This window comes from Manacus vitellinus, unplaced genomic scaffold, assembly GCF_001715985.3.
Source record: "Manacus vitellinus isolate BGI_N305 unplaced genomic scaffold, ASM171598v3 scaffold_10_pilon, whole genome shotgun sequence".
Lineage (NCBI taxonomy): Eukaryota > Metazoa > Chordata > Aves > Passeriformes > Pipridae > Manacus > Manacus vitellinus.
Genome location: NW_021938838.1, coordinates 9,375,138 through 9,388,611, shown reverse-complemented (window position 1 = coordinate 9,388,611; position 13,474 = coordinate 9,375,138). Strand labels below are relative to the sequence as shown.

At 56.9% G+C, this 13,474-nt stretch overlaps 2 protein-coding genes across 2 annotated transcripts; one reads left to right on the top strand and one right to left on the bottom strand.

Annotated features, from left to right (window-relative positions):
* Positions 1–6: 6 nt before the first annotated feature.
* Positions 7–8,726, top strand: DHX38 (DEAH-box helicase 38). Its single transcript, XM_029965327.1, has 25 exons — positions 7–124; positions 346–533; positions 691–795; positions 1,120–1,285; positions 1,398–1,516; positions 1,631–1,707; positions 1,793–1,948; positions 2,599–2,760; positions 2,837–2,944; positions 3,485–3,597; positions 3,700–3,837; positions 4,061–4,247; positions 4,338–4,523; positions 4,952–5,092; positions 5,250–5,360; positions 5,433–5,549; positions 5,781–5,888; positions 5,982–6,094; positions 6,599–6,807; positions 6,893–7,047; positions 7,139–7,294; positions 7,370–7,708; positions 8,113–8,208; positions 8,346–8,467; positions 8,588–8,726. The coding sequence occupies exons 7-22, from the start codon at positions 1,814–1,816 to the stop codon at positions 7,517–7,519; spliced, it is 2,289 nt and encodes a 762-aa protein (XP_029821187.1). The 5' UTR covers positions 7–124; positions 346–533; positions 691–795; positions 1,120–1,285; positions 1,398–1,516; positions 1,631–1,707; positions 1,793–1,813; the 3' UTR covers positions 7,520–7,708; positions 8,113–8,208; positions 8,346–8,467; positions 8,588–8,726.
* Positions 8,727–8,822: 96 nt separating this feature from the next.
* On the bottom strand, positions 8,823–11,276 carry LOC108641640 (centriolin-like). The gene is made up of 6 exons (XM_018084456.2): positions 11,032–11,276; positions 10,260–10,388; positions 9,799–9,948; positions 9,527–9,688; positions 9,174–9,434; positions 8,823–8,972 (listed from the first exon to the last, which is right to left on the bottom strand). Exons 1-5 carry the CDS (start codon positions 11,203–11,205, stop codon positions 9,204–9,206), a joined length of 846 nt encoding a protein of 281 aa, XP_017939945.1. The 5' UTR covers positions 11,206–11,276; the 3' UTR covers positions 8,823–8,972; positions 9,174–9,203.
* Between the last annotated feature and the right edge of the window lie 2,198 nt (positions 11,277–13,474).

Sequence of the window (13,474 nt, the reverse complement as noted above, 5' to 3'; positions counted from 1 at the left end):
AGCGATCCCGGGTCGCATCCTACAAAGACTGGGAAGAGGGTCGTGACGAGGCGGGCAGCGCCGAGGAGGAGGACGAGGAAGAGGATGAGGACGACCGGAGCAGCCGCAAAGCTCGCAGGAACAGGTGGGGTCTGCGGGGGGCTCCTGATGCCCGCGGGGGTCGCTCCCGGCCGGGAAGGGAGCGGGGGGCGAGCACAGGCGGTGTCACGGGGCTGCGGCCTCCGGCGTGGGAGAGACGGAGGCCTGAGGGGGACTGCGGGCCACTATGGCAGAGCTTGAAACTGGAGCCGTACGAGACCAGCTCAGCACTCCTGAGCGTTTCTTCTTTCTGCTCTGCCTGCCCAGGCATTACCGTTCCGTCCACGTGGAGACACCTTCATACACAGGGGGTGTCAGCGAGGAGTTCTGGGAACGCAGCCGGCAGCGGGAGAGGGAGCGTCGGGAACACGGAGTCTTTGCCTCCTCCAAGGAGGAGAAGGAACGGAAGAAGGAACGCAGTAGGGAGCGGGACCACGATCGTAAACGGGACCGTGGTAACTGCTCAGAGACCTTTGTGGTGCTTCTTGGTTTGGGTCTGGGCTTGTCCTGCCGCCTGTTTGTAGTTCTTAGCTAACGTTTGTGGTGATTTCTCCAGCAGACTTGGGAAGCTTGTTTGTGCAATAGGCACCTGATCCTACTTTGTTTTCACAGAGGAGCGGGACAGGAGTCGTCACAGCAGCAGATCGGAAAGGGATGGCTCGTCAGAACGGAGCAGCAGGAGGAGTGAACCTGAGAGCCCCCGACATCGGCCCAAAGGTGGGAGTGGGACCCGGTAGAGCTCTTGTGTGAGACTTAACAGGGAGGGGTTTGGTTTGTTTTTTTTGCTTCCTGCTGGTTGTGTAAGGACAGAGATGTGTGAAAATCAGGCAGATCTCTGCCTAGTGGGGTCTGTTCTGGGTCTGTGTGATGGAAATGTGGCCCTTTGGCAATTCCTTGGAATCACTGGGTCAGCCCCTGCCCTTAGAGGGAGGGAAAATGAATACTCTCTCTCCCTGCTCCTTGCTAGAAGGTGTTAGGTGGCTCCAGTTGCTCGGGGCTGCTGTTGGAACATCAGGTGTCAAACCCCACCTCCTCTACCAGATGCAGCCACACCATCTCGCTCCAGCTGGGAGGAAGATGATAGTGGCTACAGCAGTACCCGTCGCTCACAGTGGGAATCTCCCTCACCCACGCCTTCCTATCGGGACTCGGAGCGCAGCCACCGGCCATCGTCACTGCGGGACACAGACCGGCGGGAACGGGACAGGTACCAGTGCCTGGGGTGGGACTGTGAGCTGTGGGGCTGCAGAAGGGAGACAGTGTGCTTCTGAGCAGCGCTGAGCTGTGACACCAGCTCCTCACTCCTGCTCTGTTTTCAGGTCTGTGAGGAGCAGGTACTCAGACAAGACGCCATTGCCCACCCCGTCGTACAAATACAATGAGTGGGCTGACGACAGGAAGCACCTTGGAGCCACGCCACGGCTGTCCCGAGGGAGAGGTGAGGAGTCTGGGCTGGGCTGCCCAGGGTGGGCAGTCCGGAATCCCTTTCCCTGTGGCACAGGGTCTGTGGGGTTTCCTTGGGAGCATTCTGGACCAACTGGCACACCTGCAGGGCGGCGCGCAGATGGCGAGGAGGGCATCGCCTTTGAGACAGAGGAGGAGCGGCAGCAGTGGGAGGATGACCAGCGGGTGAGAGCTGAGGGCAGGCGAGGGGCTTGGGGCCGCCGGGCTGTGGGGACGGGCAGAGCTGAGTGCTGCACCTCTCCTTTCCCAGCAAGCTGACCGGGACTGGTACATGATGGATGAGGGCTATGATGAGTTTCACAACCCCTTAGCCTACTCCTCTGAGGAGTACGTGAAGAAGCGCGAGCAGCACTTACACAAGCAGAGGCAGAAGCGGATCTCAGCACAGCGGCGGCAGATCAATGAGGTAGGGCCAAGATGTGGGGTTGGCTGCTCTGAACACGTGGGGTAGGCTGCCCCTTGGGAGACCATGGGCTGAGCCCTTGCTGTCAAGTGGAGAAGGACACTCTCGGTCCTGGCCCAAGCTGAGGGAGGGCTCACAGGGAAGCTGTGATTGTGTCCCTCTGGAAATTCCAGCTCTGCATCTCTTGTGTGGGCAGAATTTGCAGTTCAAGTGGTTGGTGGATTGCAGTTCCAAGGCAGCAGGAGTGCAAAGGGCTATGCTCCTGTTGTTATGGGTGTGAGGTACATTTACTAGTATTGTCCACTATTGGCCCAGTGGATGCTGGGGGCAGCTGCCCTCAGCACACGAGCAGGACTATGTCCAGGCTTCTTCACGTATTCTGAGTGGTATGGGGGCCTTGTGGGCAGTGTCTGTCCTGCATTTCCCTGGAGACAGTCCTGTTGACCACGTGGCTCGTGTGGCCAGTCTGTTTCTTGTACTCTACTTCCAGTTATTGTTTCTTCCCTCATGCCTACTTTCAGGCTCCCTAGGTTGGAACCATCAGTTCCATCCTGTTGCCAGTGTGGCGCCCAGGCCCGAGCTCAGTGTTCTGGTGTGATCTCTGGGACTTTCTGTGAGTCTTCTGTGTGTTTATGGTATGTTGTTTCTTGCAGGATAACGAGCGCTGGGAGACGAATCGCATGCTGACCAGTGGTGTGGTTCATCGGATTGAAGTGGATGAAGATTTTGAAGAGGATAACTCCGCTAAAGTTCACTTGTTGGTGCACAACCTCGTGCCTCCTTTCCTGGATGGAAGGATTGTCTTCACCAAGCAGGTAGAGGCTGCAGCTGAAGGTACTGATGGCTGCATGTGTGAGCCCTTTGTACTGAAGCAATGCCTCCTCCCTCCAGCCAGAGCCAGTCATCCCTGTGAAGGATGCCACCTCGGATTTGGCCATCATAGCCCGGAAAGGCAGCCAACTGGTGCGCAAGCACAGGGAGCAGAAGGAGCGTAAGAGGGTATGCTGTGACCTTTTGGCTTACTGCCCACTGTACATGTTAGGTAGTGCCTCACAGTCTTGTTTGGACTCTGCAGAATTCGGGCTTTGGCAGCAGTGATGATAAGGAGTTCATATTTTTGTAACTTGGGACGTCTTGGCAACCCAGCTCACTGCATTGCCTCACAGCAGCTGCTGTGCTGTGATTGCCTTGGGCACTGCCTGGGACATGAATCACTGTGTACTTGTGCAGAAGAGGCTGATCCAAAGGACATTTGAATTGTGGAAGAAGAAAGCAGATGGAAGAATGCCAGTCAGCTTAGGGACAGTCAGCAGGCAGTATGGTAGCAGTATGGCGTACTATTTTCTTAGGAGGCGGTTGCTCATCCTGTGCCTGTATCCATAGCAGTGTCTTAAAACTCTGCTCCAATTCATTTGGAAGAGGGAGACCTGATGAAGAGTGGGATGTGCATTCTGCATTGGGAAATTGTGGGACCTAGGCTTATAACTAGGATTGTCTGTGCTTCTTGTGGTAAAGTTATGCTGCTCTCTATCTTTCCAGGCACAGCACAAGCACTGGGAGCTGGCGGGCACTAAATTGGGAGACATTATGGGGATCAAGAAAGAGGAGGAGAAGGATGAGATGGTGACGGAAGATGGCAAAGTGGATTACAAGTAGGGACTTGCTCTGAATTACTGTGTTCAGCTGGTGATGGGGGCTGTGGGTATAGCAGAGTGTGTGGAGAAGCAGCTTCATGACTTGTGATGTGTCCTTAGGACTGAGCAGAAGTTTGCTGAACACATGAAAGAAAAAAGTGAAGCCAGCAGTGAGTTTGCCAAGAAGAAATCAATCCTGGAGCAGAGACAATACCTACCTATCTTTGCTGTGCAGCAGGAACTGCTCTCCATCCTCAGGTATGGCTGCCAGGGCGTCCCCAGGACATTGGCCTACATTTGGGAACCCAAGTGAGGAATTCTCCTAGACTCGTGGCTGTTTGGAAGCTGTATTCTTGGGGAACAAACCGCACTGCTGTCCGTGGGTGATGGCAGCTCCTGCCTGAGCAGGATGACACTTGACTGGCGAACACAAAAACTTTTCTTCGTGGTGTACAAAGAAATACTTTTTCTCTTTCCTCAGAGACAACAGCATTGTGATTGTGGTAGGGGAGACGGGGAGTGGGAAGACGACTCAGCTGACACAGTACCTGCACGAGGATGGCTACACTGACTACGGCATGATCGGCTGCACCCAGCCCCGCAGAGTGGCCGCAATGTCGGTGGCCAAGCGGGTCAGTGAGGAGATGGGGGTCCGTCTGGGGGAGGAGGTGAGTCTGGCAGAGGGTGCAGGGGTACCACCCAATGACAGTGAGTGCATGGGGCTGTTGGAAGACTTGCTGGTATCTCTGCCTTCCCAGGTGGGCTATGCCATCCGTTTTGAGGACTGCACGTCCGAGAACACAGTAATCAAGTACATGACAGATGGGATCCTCCTCCGTGAGTCACTGAGGGAGGCTGACCTGGACAACTACAGTGCTATCATCATGGATGAGGCTCATGAGCGCTCACTCAACACTGATGTGCTCTTCGGGCTGCTTCGGGAGGTGTGTGTGAGCCTGGGCTAGAAGACAGCAGCGTAGGGCAATTTGAGCAGAGTATTGGCAGGGACAGCCCTTCTCTGTCAGGTCTGGGAGAGGGAAGCAGAGCTGTCATGTCTCTGTCTACACTTGCTCCTCCAGTATCTGGGTTCCTGGTTCTGGAGGGTTAAATCTCCCCTGGTGCTGCCAGAGTCTCACTGACTGTCAGAACTCTCAGTACAGAGATCTTTGCTGGCTTATTCTTCCTGGGCCAAGGTTGGTGGGTCTTTTTAACTGCGCAGATCATACAGCACCTGTGCTCCCTGGCATGAACTGCCAGTGCCTCTGTAGACAGCAGAAGCTCTGTCCTGTGCCATTGTCTCAGTAAGAATGGAAGCAGCCCACAGCCATGCACAAATACCCCTTCCTTATTGTTCCTTTCATCTGCTTTCTAGGTGGTGGCCCGACGCTCAGATCTGAAACTTGTTGTCACCTCGGCCACCATGGATGCAGATAAGTTTGCCTCCTTCTTTGGGAATGTTCCAATTTTCCACATTCCTGGGCGCACTTTCCCTGTGGATATTCTTTTCAGCAAGGTATGGTCAGTGTTGTGGAGGGAAGTACTGTTGTGACAGGAGGGGGTTGTGACCTGGATGTGCTGTACTCTGGGGTGGACACACAGGACAGGGGAGGAGTGGCCGTAGTGTGCTGCACACAGGACAGGCCCTTGTTAACCTGAGCTCTGCCTTTCAGACCCCACAGGAGGATTACGTGGAGGCTGCAGTGAAACAAGCCCTGCAGGTCCACTTGTCTGGTGCTCCTGGAGACATCCTTGTCTTCATGCCTGGCCAGGAGGACATTGAGGTGAGCTGGAAGGGCAGGCACTGTCCTACCCCCTTGTTTCAATCTGATGCTTATGCCCCTCTTTGTGTTTAGGTGACCTCAGAGCAGATTGTGGAGCACCTTGAGGAGCTGGAGAAGGCTCCTGCTCTTGCTGTACTGCCAATCTATTCTCAGCTGCCCTCGGACTTGCAGGCCAAGATCTTCCAGAAGGTGCTGATGTGTACTCTGTGGTAGGGGTGGGGACAGGGAAAAGTGGAGCAGGAGGCAGTACAGAGCAGGAGGGAGGGGTGCAGACATGTCTCTGTATTGAATGTGGAGGGTGAGAGAAAGCATGTGCCCCCTTCCACCTGTCACTTGGGGCTCTGTATTGCTGCTCCACGCTCCTCCCCAGGGGAGCAGAGCCTTGCCCGGGGGTGTGACTGATGTGTAGTGTGCTTGCAGGCTCCCGACGGGGTCAGGAAGTGCATCGTTGCCACTAACATTGCAGAGACCTCACTGACAGTGGATGGCATCATGTTTGTGATTGACTCTGGCTACTGCAAGTTGAAGGTCAGCCAGGATTTCCTGTACTATCTGTGATCTCTGCTGCATTTGTGATCCAACCTTCCTCTTACTTCCATCTGATCTTCTTGTGCCCTGCAGGTTTTCAACCCCCGCATAGGCATGGATGCGCTGCAGATCTACCCCATCAGTCAGGCCAATGCCAATCAGAGGGCAGGCCGAGCTGGCCGGACAGGCCCAGGCCACTGCTTCAGGTAGGCACATCACTGGTGTTCCTGTTCCTTTTGTATCCCGAGCTTGGCATCAAGTTACCTATGTTTTTGCTCACTGGAGCTGTTCATTATCTTGAACTCTGGGGGGATGTGGGCAATAGGCAGGCCTGAAGGACTCCTCCTTGGGACCCAGTTCTCTGCAGAGAAAAGGATGTGCTCCAGCTTCTTCCTGTGCCCATCTTCACTTGTGGCTGTTCCGCCCTGGATGCTATCAGGATAGCAGCCAAGCCAAAGGCCTTTCCCAGGCTTTGCTCTGAGACCAGGGAAGGGCTGTGCTTGGGCGGGTGCTGTGCTGCAGCCCAAACACCCTGATGTGCTGGGGAGGACACGCTTTGGCTGGGGTAGAGGTGCCCCCCAGGGTCCTGCTGTCTGGGTGCAGGATTGCTGCCTTGTGCCATGCCAGGCTGGGCTGGGCAGAGGCTGGCAAGTCTGTAAGAAACACAGTGGCCAGAACAGGAGGAGCATGCTCTTGGCATCTGTTCCCAGGCTCTACACCCAGAGTGCTTACAAGAATGAGCTGCTGACAACCACGGTGCCTGAGATCCAGCGCACCAACCTTGCCAACGTAGTGCTCTTGCTCAAGTCCCTGGGTGTGCAGGACCTGCTACAGTTCCACTTCATGGATCCACCCCCTGAGGACAACATGTTGAACTCCATGTACCAGCTGTGGATCCTGGGGGCCCTGGATAACACAGGTATTGGCTGCTGAGGCAAGCTGCCAGCACATGGAACTGGGACCTGCCCAGCTGCTGATCATTGATCCCTGTGCTGTTCCTACAGGTGGTCTGACCTCAACGGGACGTCTCATGGTGGAGTTCCCACTGGACCCTGCGCTCTCCAAAATGCTCATAGTCTCCTGTGACATGGGTTGCAGCTCTGAGATCTTGCTTGTTGTCTCCATGTTGTCTGTGCCTGCCATCTTTTACCGTCCTAAGGTACTCATTTCATTCCAGCAGCTTGGGGCATTTCCCTGTTTGGGGCCCTGCTTTTTCCTTGACTAGTCTGTGTTCTTTGCTCACCCTTCAGGGCCGAGAGGAGGAGAGTGACCAAGTGCGGGAGAAATTTGCTGTTCCAGAGAGTGATCACTTGACTTACCTGAATGTTTACCTGCAGTGGAAAAACAACAGCTATTCTACCCTGTGGTGCAATCAGCACTTCATCCATGCCAAGGCCATGCGGAAGGTGAGGCTGTGGCCATGAGCCTGGGGGAAGGAGCCTTGTGCAGGAGAGGGCTCTGACTAGCACACACCTTTGCAGGTGCGGGAGGTGCGTGCCCAGCTCAAGGACATTATGGTGCAGCAACGGATGAGCCTGGCGTCCTGTGGTACGGACTGGGATGTTGTCAGGAAGTGCATCTGTGCTGCATATTTCCATCAGGCTGCAAAGCTGAAGGTGAGAGGTGTTTGAGCTGCCTGGGGGCTGTGAGGTCCTGCCTGGGAACAGGTGGGCTAAGCACACTTGTTTTTGCAGGGCATTGGGGAGTATGTGAACATCCGCACAGGCATGCCCTGCCACCTGCACCCCACGAGCTCTCTGTTTGGCATGGGCTACACACCAGACTACATTGTGTATCACGAATTGGTTATGACTACAAAGGTGAGCTTGAGCTGAGGGCTGCCAGGAGGGGTGACAAGTGCTCCAAGGGAGATGGGAGGGCTTTGCTGTGAGACTGGAATCTGCCTGAGTGGCAGTTCTCAGCCTTTCCCATCTCTACCAACTAGGCACATCTGTGTCATCTGCAGGGTCCTATTTGTCTCTTTCCCACTATTTTTCCCTGGCCTCTGTGGGACATGTTTGAACCTCCTTGTGGTCTCACCAAATCTAACCCATAGCAGGGGGCCCTCTGAGGCCAGGAGGAATTGTCTGGAAGGGGTATGGTTCCAGCCTGAGAAGTGCCATCAGCAAGTGGGGGAGAAAGGGAGCTGCCATGGCTCTGTGCATAGTGCCCAGGCCCCAAGAGTACCATCCTGCTACGCTGGTCTTCCCTTCTGTCCCTGCAGGAATACATGCAGTGTGTCACTGCTGTGGATGGAGAGTGGCTGGCAGAGCTGGGCCCCATGTTCTACAGTATCAAACATGCTGGCAAGTCACGCCAGGTAAGTCTCTTGTTCAGGATGAGCTGGCAGATGGTAGGCCCATTGCGTGCCTATTCTATTGCTGTGTGTGTGTGTTTTGACATGGAGGGAACAGGCCATCCCTCTCTTGTCCCTGACCTGCTGCTGCCTTGCTCCAGGAGAACCGCCGCCGTGCCAAGGAGGAAGTGTCTGCCATGGAGGAGGAGATGGCTTTGGCGGAGGAGCAGCTGCGTGCCCGCCGGGAGGAGCAGGAGCGTCGTAACCCACTGGGCAGTGCAAGGTGGGTGCTGGCCCTGCCTGGCCATGGCTTGCCTGCATGAAGCATCCCAGCTTCCCCATGGGCATTCTGGCGCAGCGAAAGGTTGCATTTTCCATTAATCACCCTTGTCGTCTCTGACAGATCTACTAAAATCTACACCCCTGGGCGGAAGGAGCAGGGGGAGCCCCTGACGCCACGACGCACCCCAGCCCGCTTTGGCCTCTGAGATGGCAGTACCTGTTGCTTTGAGACTTAAGGACTTCTGGGAGCAGCTGAGTCTCAGGAGAGTTCCCAACTCCCCTGATCACTGTATTCTATGAGAGGCCACAGCTTGTGGCCCAGGAAGGCTTTGGTGCTTGGCACTAATTTTGCTACAGAACAGAAAGAATTTTATTTGTTTAAAGGTTGTCAGTCTTAATCCTTGCTTTCTTTTGTGCTGCTTCTTGTCCCAGAGACAAGTATTGGGTGGAGGCAGCTCTGCAGAATTGTGCAAGGTTGGTGCTGTCAGGTTGTTGCCCTGTAGAACCTGGAACAAGGCACAGAATTTCAGTGACCTGAAGGACAAATACAGCCTCTCCCTGTTTCAACCCCAGCCCATACTCGTGCAAAGGCAGTTCTCCCACAGCCCATGCCCTTGGCAGGTAGCTTGTGCCCAGCTGTCCCTGCACACCTGGGACTGTTGGCCCAGCCCTGTTTCAGGCCAGGCTGTGCAAGGGATTCTGCTCACTTTTTCAGCTGCTGACACTTGTGGGGCTGCTCAGGTGTTCTGACTGTGAGGTGTGGGTTCTCCTGCATCCTGCCTGGTGTGTCTTGAATGCCTGTTTGTATCCTCCACCTGCTCTGTCACCTTGCTGAGCTCTTCCATAAGGAAAGCCAGCTCCACCTTGCAGACAACCAGCTCCTCTTCTCGCAGAGCCAGAGCTCTCTCACTGTCCACATGTAGCTGCTGCCAGTGTTGGGCTTGTCTGCTCAGGTCCTGCAGCCTCTCCTGGAGGGAGTAGACATGCCAGTGGCACAGTGAGAGAGATGGGCTGAGGACAGGCTCCTGGTGCCCCACAGGAAGGCTTGAGACATCCTTACCTCCGGCTTGCTCTGCTGCTGAGAACTCTTCCTCAGCCCCTGATGGAGCTGCTGCTGTTGTGTCTTATGGACTGCGCTCTTTTTCTCCTGCTTGGTGCTCTCTCGCCGGGCTCGGGCCAGTTCTTCCTGCAGGTTGGCTGTGCCCTGCACCTGCCCGCAAAGCTGTGGGGCAGGGAGAGTGGTTGGCTACACCATGGGCAGGCTGAGTGTCTCCTGGAGGCAGGAGAGAGCTCTGGCACTGAGGCTGCATCCCTGTCCTGCCCTGCCCTCACCTGTTGCTGCAGCTCTACCACTTCTTGGTGTGGGCCTTGGATGGTCTCCTCAGCTCCACTCAGCTGGTGCAGACTCTGCTGCTTCTGGGCCTCGGTGGCTCCCAACTGCTCCTGCAGCTGAGCTGGGCTGTACTGCGGGCCCTGGTTCTCCTGTGTCTCCAGCTGCAGAGAAGGCAGTGCGTTGGTGGGTTGGCCTCATGCTGTGTGCCCTTCCCTGGGCAGGGGCACAGCTGCCCTCTTTGTGCCGCAGGGAGCTCTGAGCCAGCTGGTGCCCGGCTGTGTGAAGCAGTGGGGGAAAGCTGGCATTGCCACCGCCCGCCCTGCCCCAGGATTTCTGGGGGAAGTGGAGCAGGGCTCAGCCCTGCAGCACGTTTTGGGACGCTGGCTGTATTGGCTCCTGTGCCCCCCAGACTGCTTCCTCCCAGACTTGATACAGTGGCTGGGGGGTTGCTGGCACTGACCTGCTCGAGCAGCTTTCTGCTCTCCACTGGGATATTGTGGCTGGTGACAGAATGGCTGTGAGCAGCCACGTTGGAGGTGACCTCTGTCTGCACCGCTTGGTCCTTCAGGTGGAGAGATGCATCACTGACCTGTGGGTATCCAGGAGGATGTGGGATCACCCTGTGCCCCTGCTGTGCAGAGCTGGGGCTGGAGGTGGAGCCACTTTGTGTCAACCCATGGACAATGAGCTGTGGGGGGAGGGCCTGTGGCAAAGGAATGTGGCCTGCACCAGGTGGGAGGCAGGAAGGCTGCTGGCTTCTTTCTGGCCCTCTCATCCCTGTGCAGCCCCCCCTGTTGTGGCAGTGTCTGCTGGACAGCCAGCAGCTCTAAATGGCCATCCTCATGGTCCCTGACCTGTGATAGAGCATGGTCACAGGGAGAGTGGTGATCCCAACTCACTGAGGAGGTTGCAGGCTGCAGCAGTGCCACCAGCCCTGGTACAGTGCCCAAGGTGTCAGTGGGGCCATTGGGGGCTGCAGTCTTCCAGCTCTGCTCAGCTGAGTGGACTGGGTTGTGCCAGCCATGCCTGCCCTGTGACTGTGCTGCTCTGTACAGGGTGTGGTGCTACAGCCCTGTCCCTTGCATGGCTGGCAGGACATCCCCTACCCTCCCATGGGGGGTCACCAGCTGTTTGCACAGGCTGTGGGGCAGGCATGGTGCCTAGCCTGTTATGGGAAGGCAGTGGGGGACACATGCAGTTTGGCCTGCAGCTATTGTGCCCAGCAGTGGTACCTTGTCTATCAGCACCTGGCACTGCTGCATCAGAGAGACCAAGTCCTGGTGCTCCTGCTCCATTTCACACTCCTGCTGCTGCAGCTGGGCCAGTCGCTTGCGGTTCACATCCCTGCAGAAGTCCAGGTCCCGCTGCAGTGCCTGTATCGTGGCCAGTACCTCAGCTGGCTCCATCTCCTGCTGCTGTGTATCCTGGCATACTCTGGGCTCCCCAGGCTGTGGCTCCAGCACCAACAATTGCCTTTGGCTCTAGGACATAGTGTGAGCAGCATCTGTCCAGCTTGCCACTGTGGCCAACCCATATTGCAGCTCCTGCCTGGGCAGACACCAGGGCTGGACAAGGCTGGCAGTCCTGATTTTGTGCAGAGCAGCAACAGAGCATGTTGCTGATAGGTGGGTACAACCCTACCCCCCCCCCCAGACAGCATCACCCTGTCTGTGTGTGTGTGTGACCCACACAGCCCCCCATGAGCTCACAAATGGCCAAGCCCCCAACACCACTGGCCCTCACCACTGCAGTGACACCAGCATGAACTGTGGCACTGTGGGAAGCAGTGGCCGTGGGACCAGTGCAGCCACAGCAAGACTGGGTACCCCCAAGCCCTCGTGCTCTCCCCAGCCCTGGGGACAAGGTGTCTGGTGGCTTAGTCAAGGCTGACCAAGGTCTCCTGTACCACCTGGCCACCAACCTGTGGCCACATGACCAGCACCCGGGTGGAGCACAGGGTCGGCACTACTTACCTGGGGCTGCCAGGCCTCTGTCTCCTGCTGAAGCTGCTGGATGGAGTCGCTCAGCTCTGGTGTTGTCTCTTCTGCCCCTGGTAGCCCTGTACAGTGATACCTTTGAACCCTCAGACTGGCCCTGAGGTGCAGGAACCTCCCTGGATGTGTCACATTTTGGCCAATCCCTCACTGCTGGAAGGACCACAACAGGGGACAGGCCTTTCCTGTGACGCCAGACAACCCTCAGTCCCAGGCATGTCACCCAGCCCTGCCTGGGGCAGCCCCACCAGCCCATGGCATTGGCACTGCCACTCCCCATCAGGGGAGCACCTGGTGCCAGCAGGAGAGGCCGAGCCTGGGACTCCTAGAAAAGCATGGTAGAGCTGTGTGGGACTGCAGCCCCCCCTCAGCAGCCCCTGACCCCACCACTGCCCACAGTCCTCACCACGGTCTTCCTGGGCCATGATCCTCCTCACCGCTCTGTGTCCCTAGCACACTGTGGCACTTCCCTGTCTGCCACCATGAGGTCACCAGGTTCTGGGCATCATCCTCAGAACTAGGCCAGGGCACGGCAACACCCTCCTGCCATGGCGGGGCCTTGCCACCCTCACACTGCCCCTGCCCTGTCCTCAGGCTGTACTCAGCCTGCGGCTGGCCCCAGGACACGCCACAGGCCTGCGGCCAGGGCTGGGTGGCAGCGGGGTGAGCAGTGGTGCCACACTTGGGTCTGTGCCCTGGGACAGCCAGACACAGCAGCCTCCCCAGTGTGGCCCCTCTGCTTCGCACCCCGTGCTCAGGGCAGGGCCGGGGAGACCCACTGCAGGGGCACGTCCTGGTGGAACCACAGACCACAGGCCCCAGCAGAGGCTGAGTGTGCCCAGAGAAGGCTGAGTGTGTGTGTGGCCGATAGACTCGCCCTGCCTGGGGCCACTCCACAGTGCCCAGGTGCTCAGAGCAGCAGAGCGGGTCTCTGAGTGCCAGCAGCACCCTGAGTGTGGGCACAGACTTGCCGCTGGCCTGTGCCGGTGCCACAGGGCTCCCTGTGCTGTGTGCTGTCCCTTGCTGACACTCAGTGCACTTTCACAGGTAAGCGTTTTAACTGGAAATTTCCAAGGCCAGGCTGGGCCCAGAAGGTGAATGCAGATGTACCATAATAGAAATCATCGGTTGCTATGACGACCTGCTCCACCAGCGGGTTGCAGCCACAGGCGGTGGGAGCAGGCGCAGCACCAACAGTTCTGCTAACAGGGCTGCTGACCCCCCCAGCCAGAACACAACAATTTGACCATAATTTCTGCCAGTTGCAAGGGATTTCAGTCTTGTTCAGGCAGCAACAGCTGGGGCACAGAGCCTCCATGGGGCACAGAGCATCCTGGGGTACAGAGCCTCGTGCTGTGTGCTGTGCTGTGCCATGTTGCATTGTGCCATATGCAATGCCATGCTGCATTGTGCCAACACATGTGCCACACCGTGATGAGCTGTGGGCAGTGCCTGTCTGGAAGGGTTTGACCCTGCTCCAGCTCTCTATGAGCCTGTGGGGCAGCCCCTCAGCCCTGACCCACAGCTGCCCACCTAAGCTTGACTACTGCTGAGGGGACAGGGTGGTCAAATTGGCCCCTCTGCTCGGTGAGCCACAGTCCTGGGGGTGGGAGTTGTCTCACTTTAATTACTGCCGTAATGTTATTCTTTTCAGTGCCACGTTAATTGAAATTAAACAGCT

Bases quoted from the DNA above. Each gene is read 5' to 3' on its own strand.
- DHX38 (XM_029965327.1), top strand. From the start codon at position 1,814: ATGATGGATGAGGGCTATGATGAGTTTCACAACCCCTTAGCCTACTCC. The intron at 5,550-5,780 runs GTGCTGATGTGT...GTGTGCTTGCAG, and splicing joins AGGCCAAGATCTTCCAGAAG to GCTCCCGACGGGGTCAGGAA. The intron at 6,095-6,598 runs GTAGGCACATCA...ATCTGTTCCCAG, and splicing joins GGCCCAGGCCACTGCTTCAG to GCTCTACACCCAGAGTGCTT.
- LOC108641640 (XM_018084456.2), bottom strand. From the start codon at position 11,205: ATGGAGCCAGCTGAGGTACTGGCCACGATACAGGCACTGCAGCGGGAC. The intron at 10,389-11,031 runs GTACCACTGCTG...GGATACCCACAG, and splicing joins GCCAGGTGCTGATAGACAAG to GTCAGTGATGCATCTCTCCA. The intron at 9,689-9,798 runs GTGAGGGCAGGG...CCTGCCCCACAG, and splicing joins TGGTAGAGCTGCAGCAACAG to CTTTGCGGGCAGGTGCAGGG.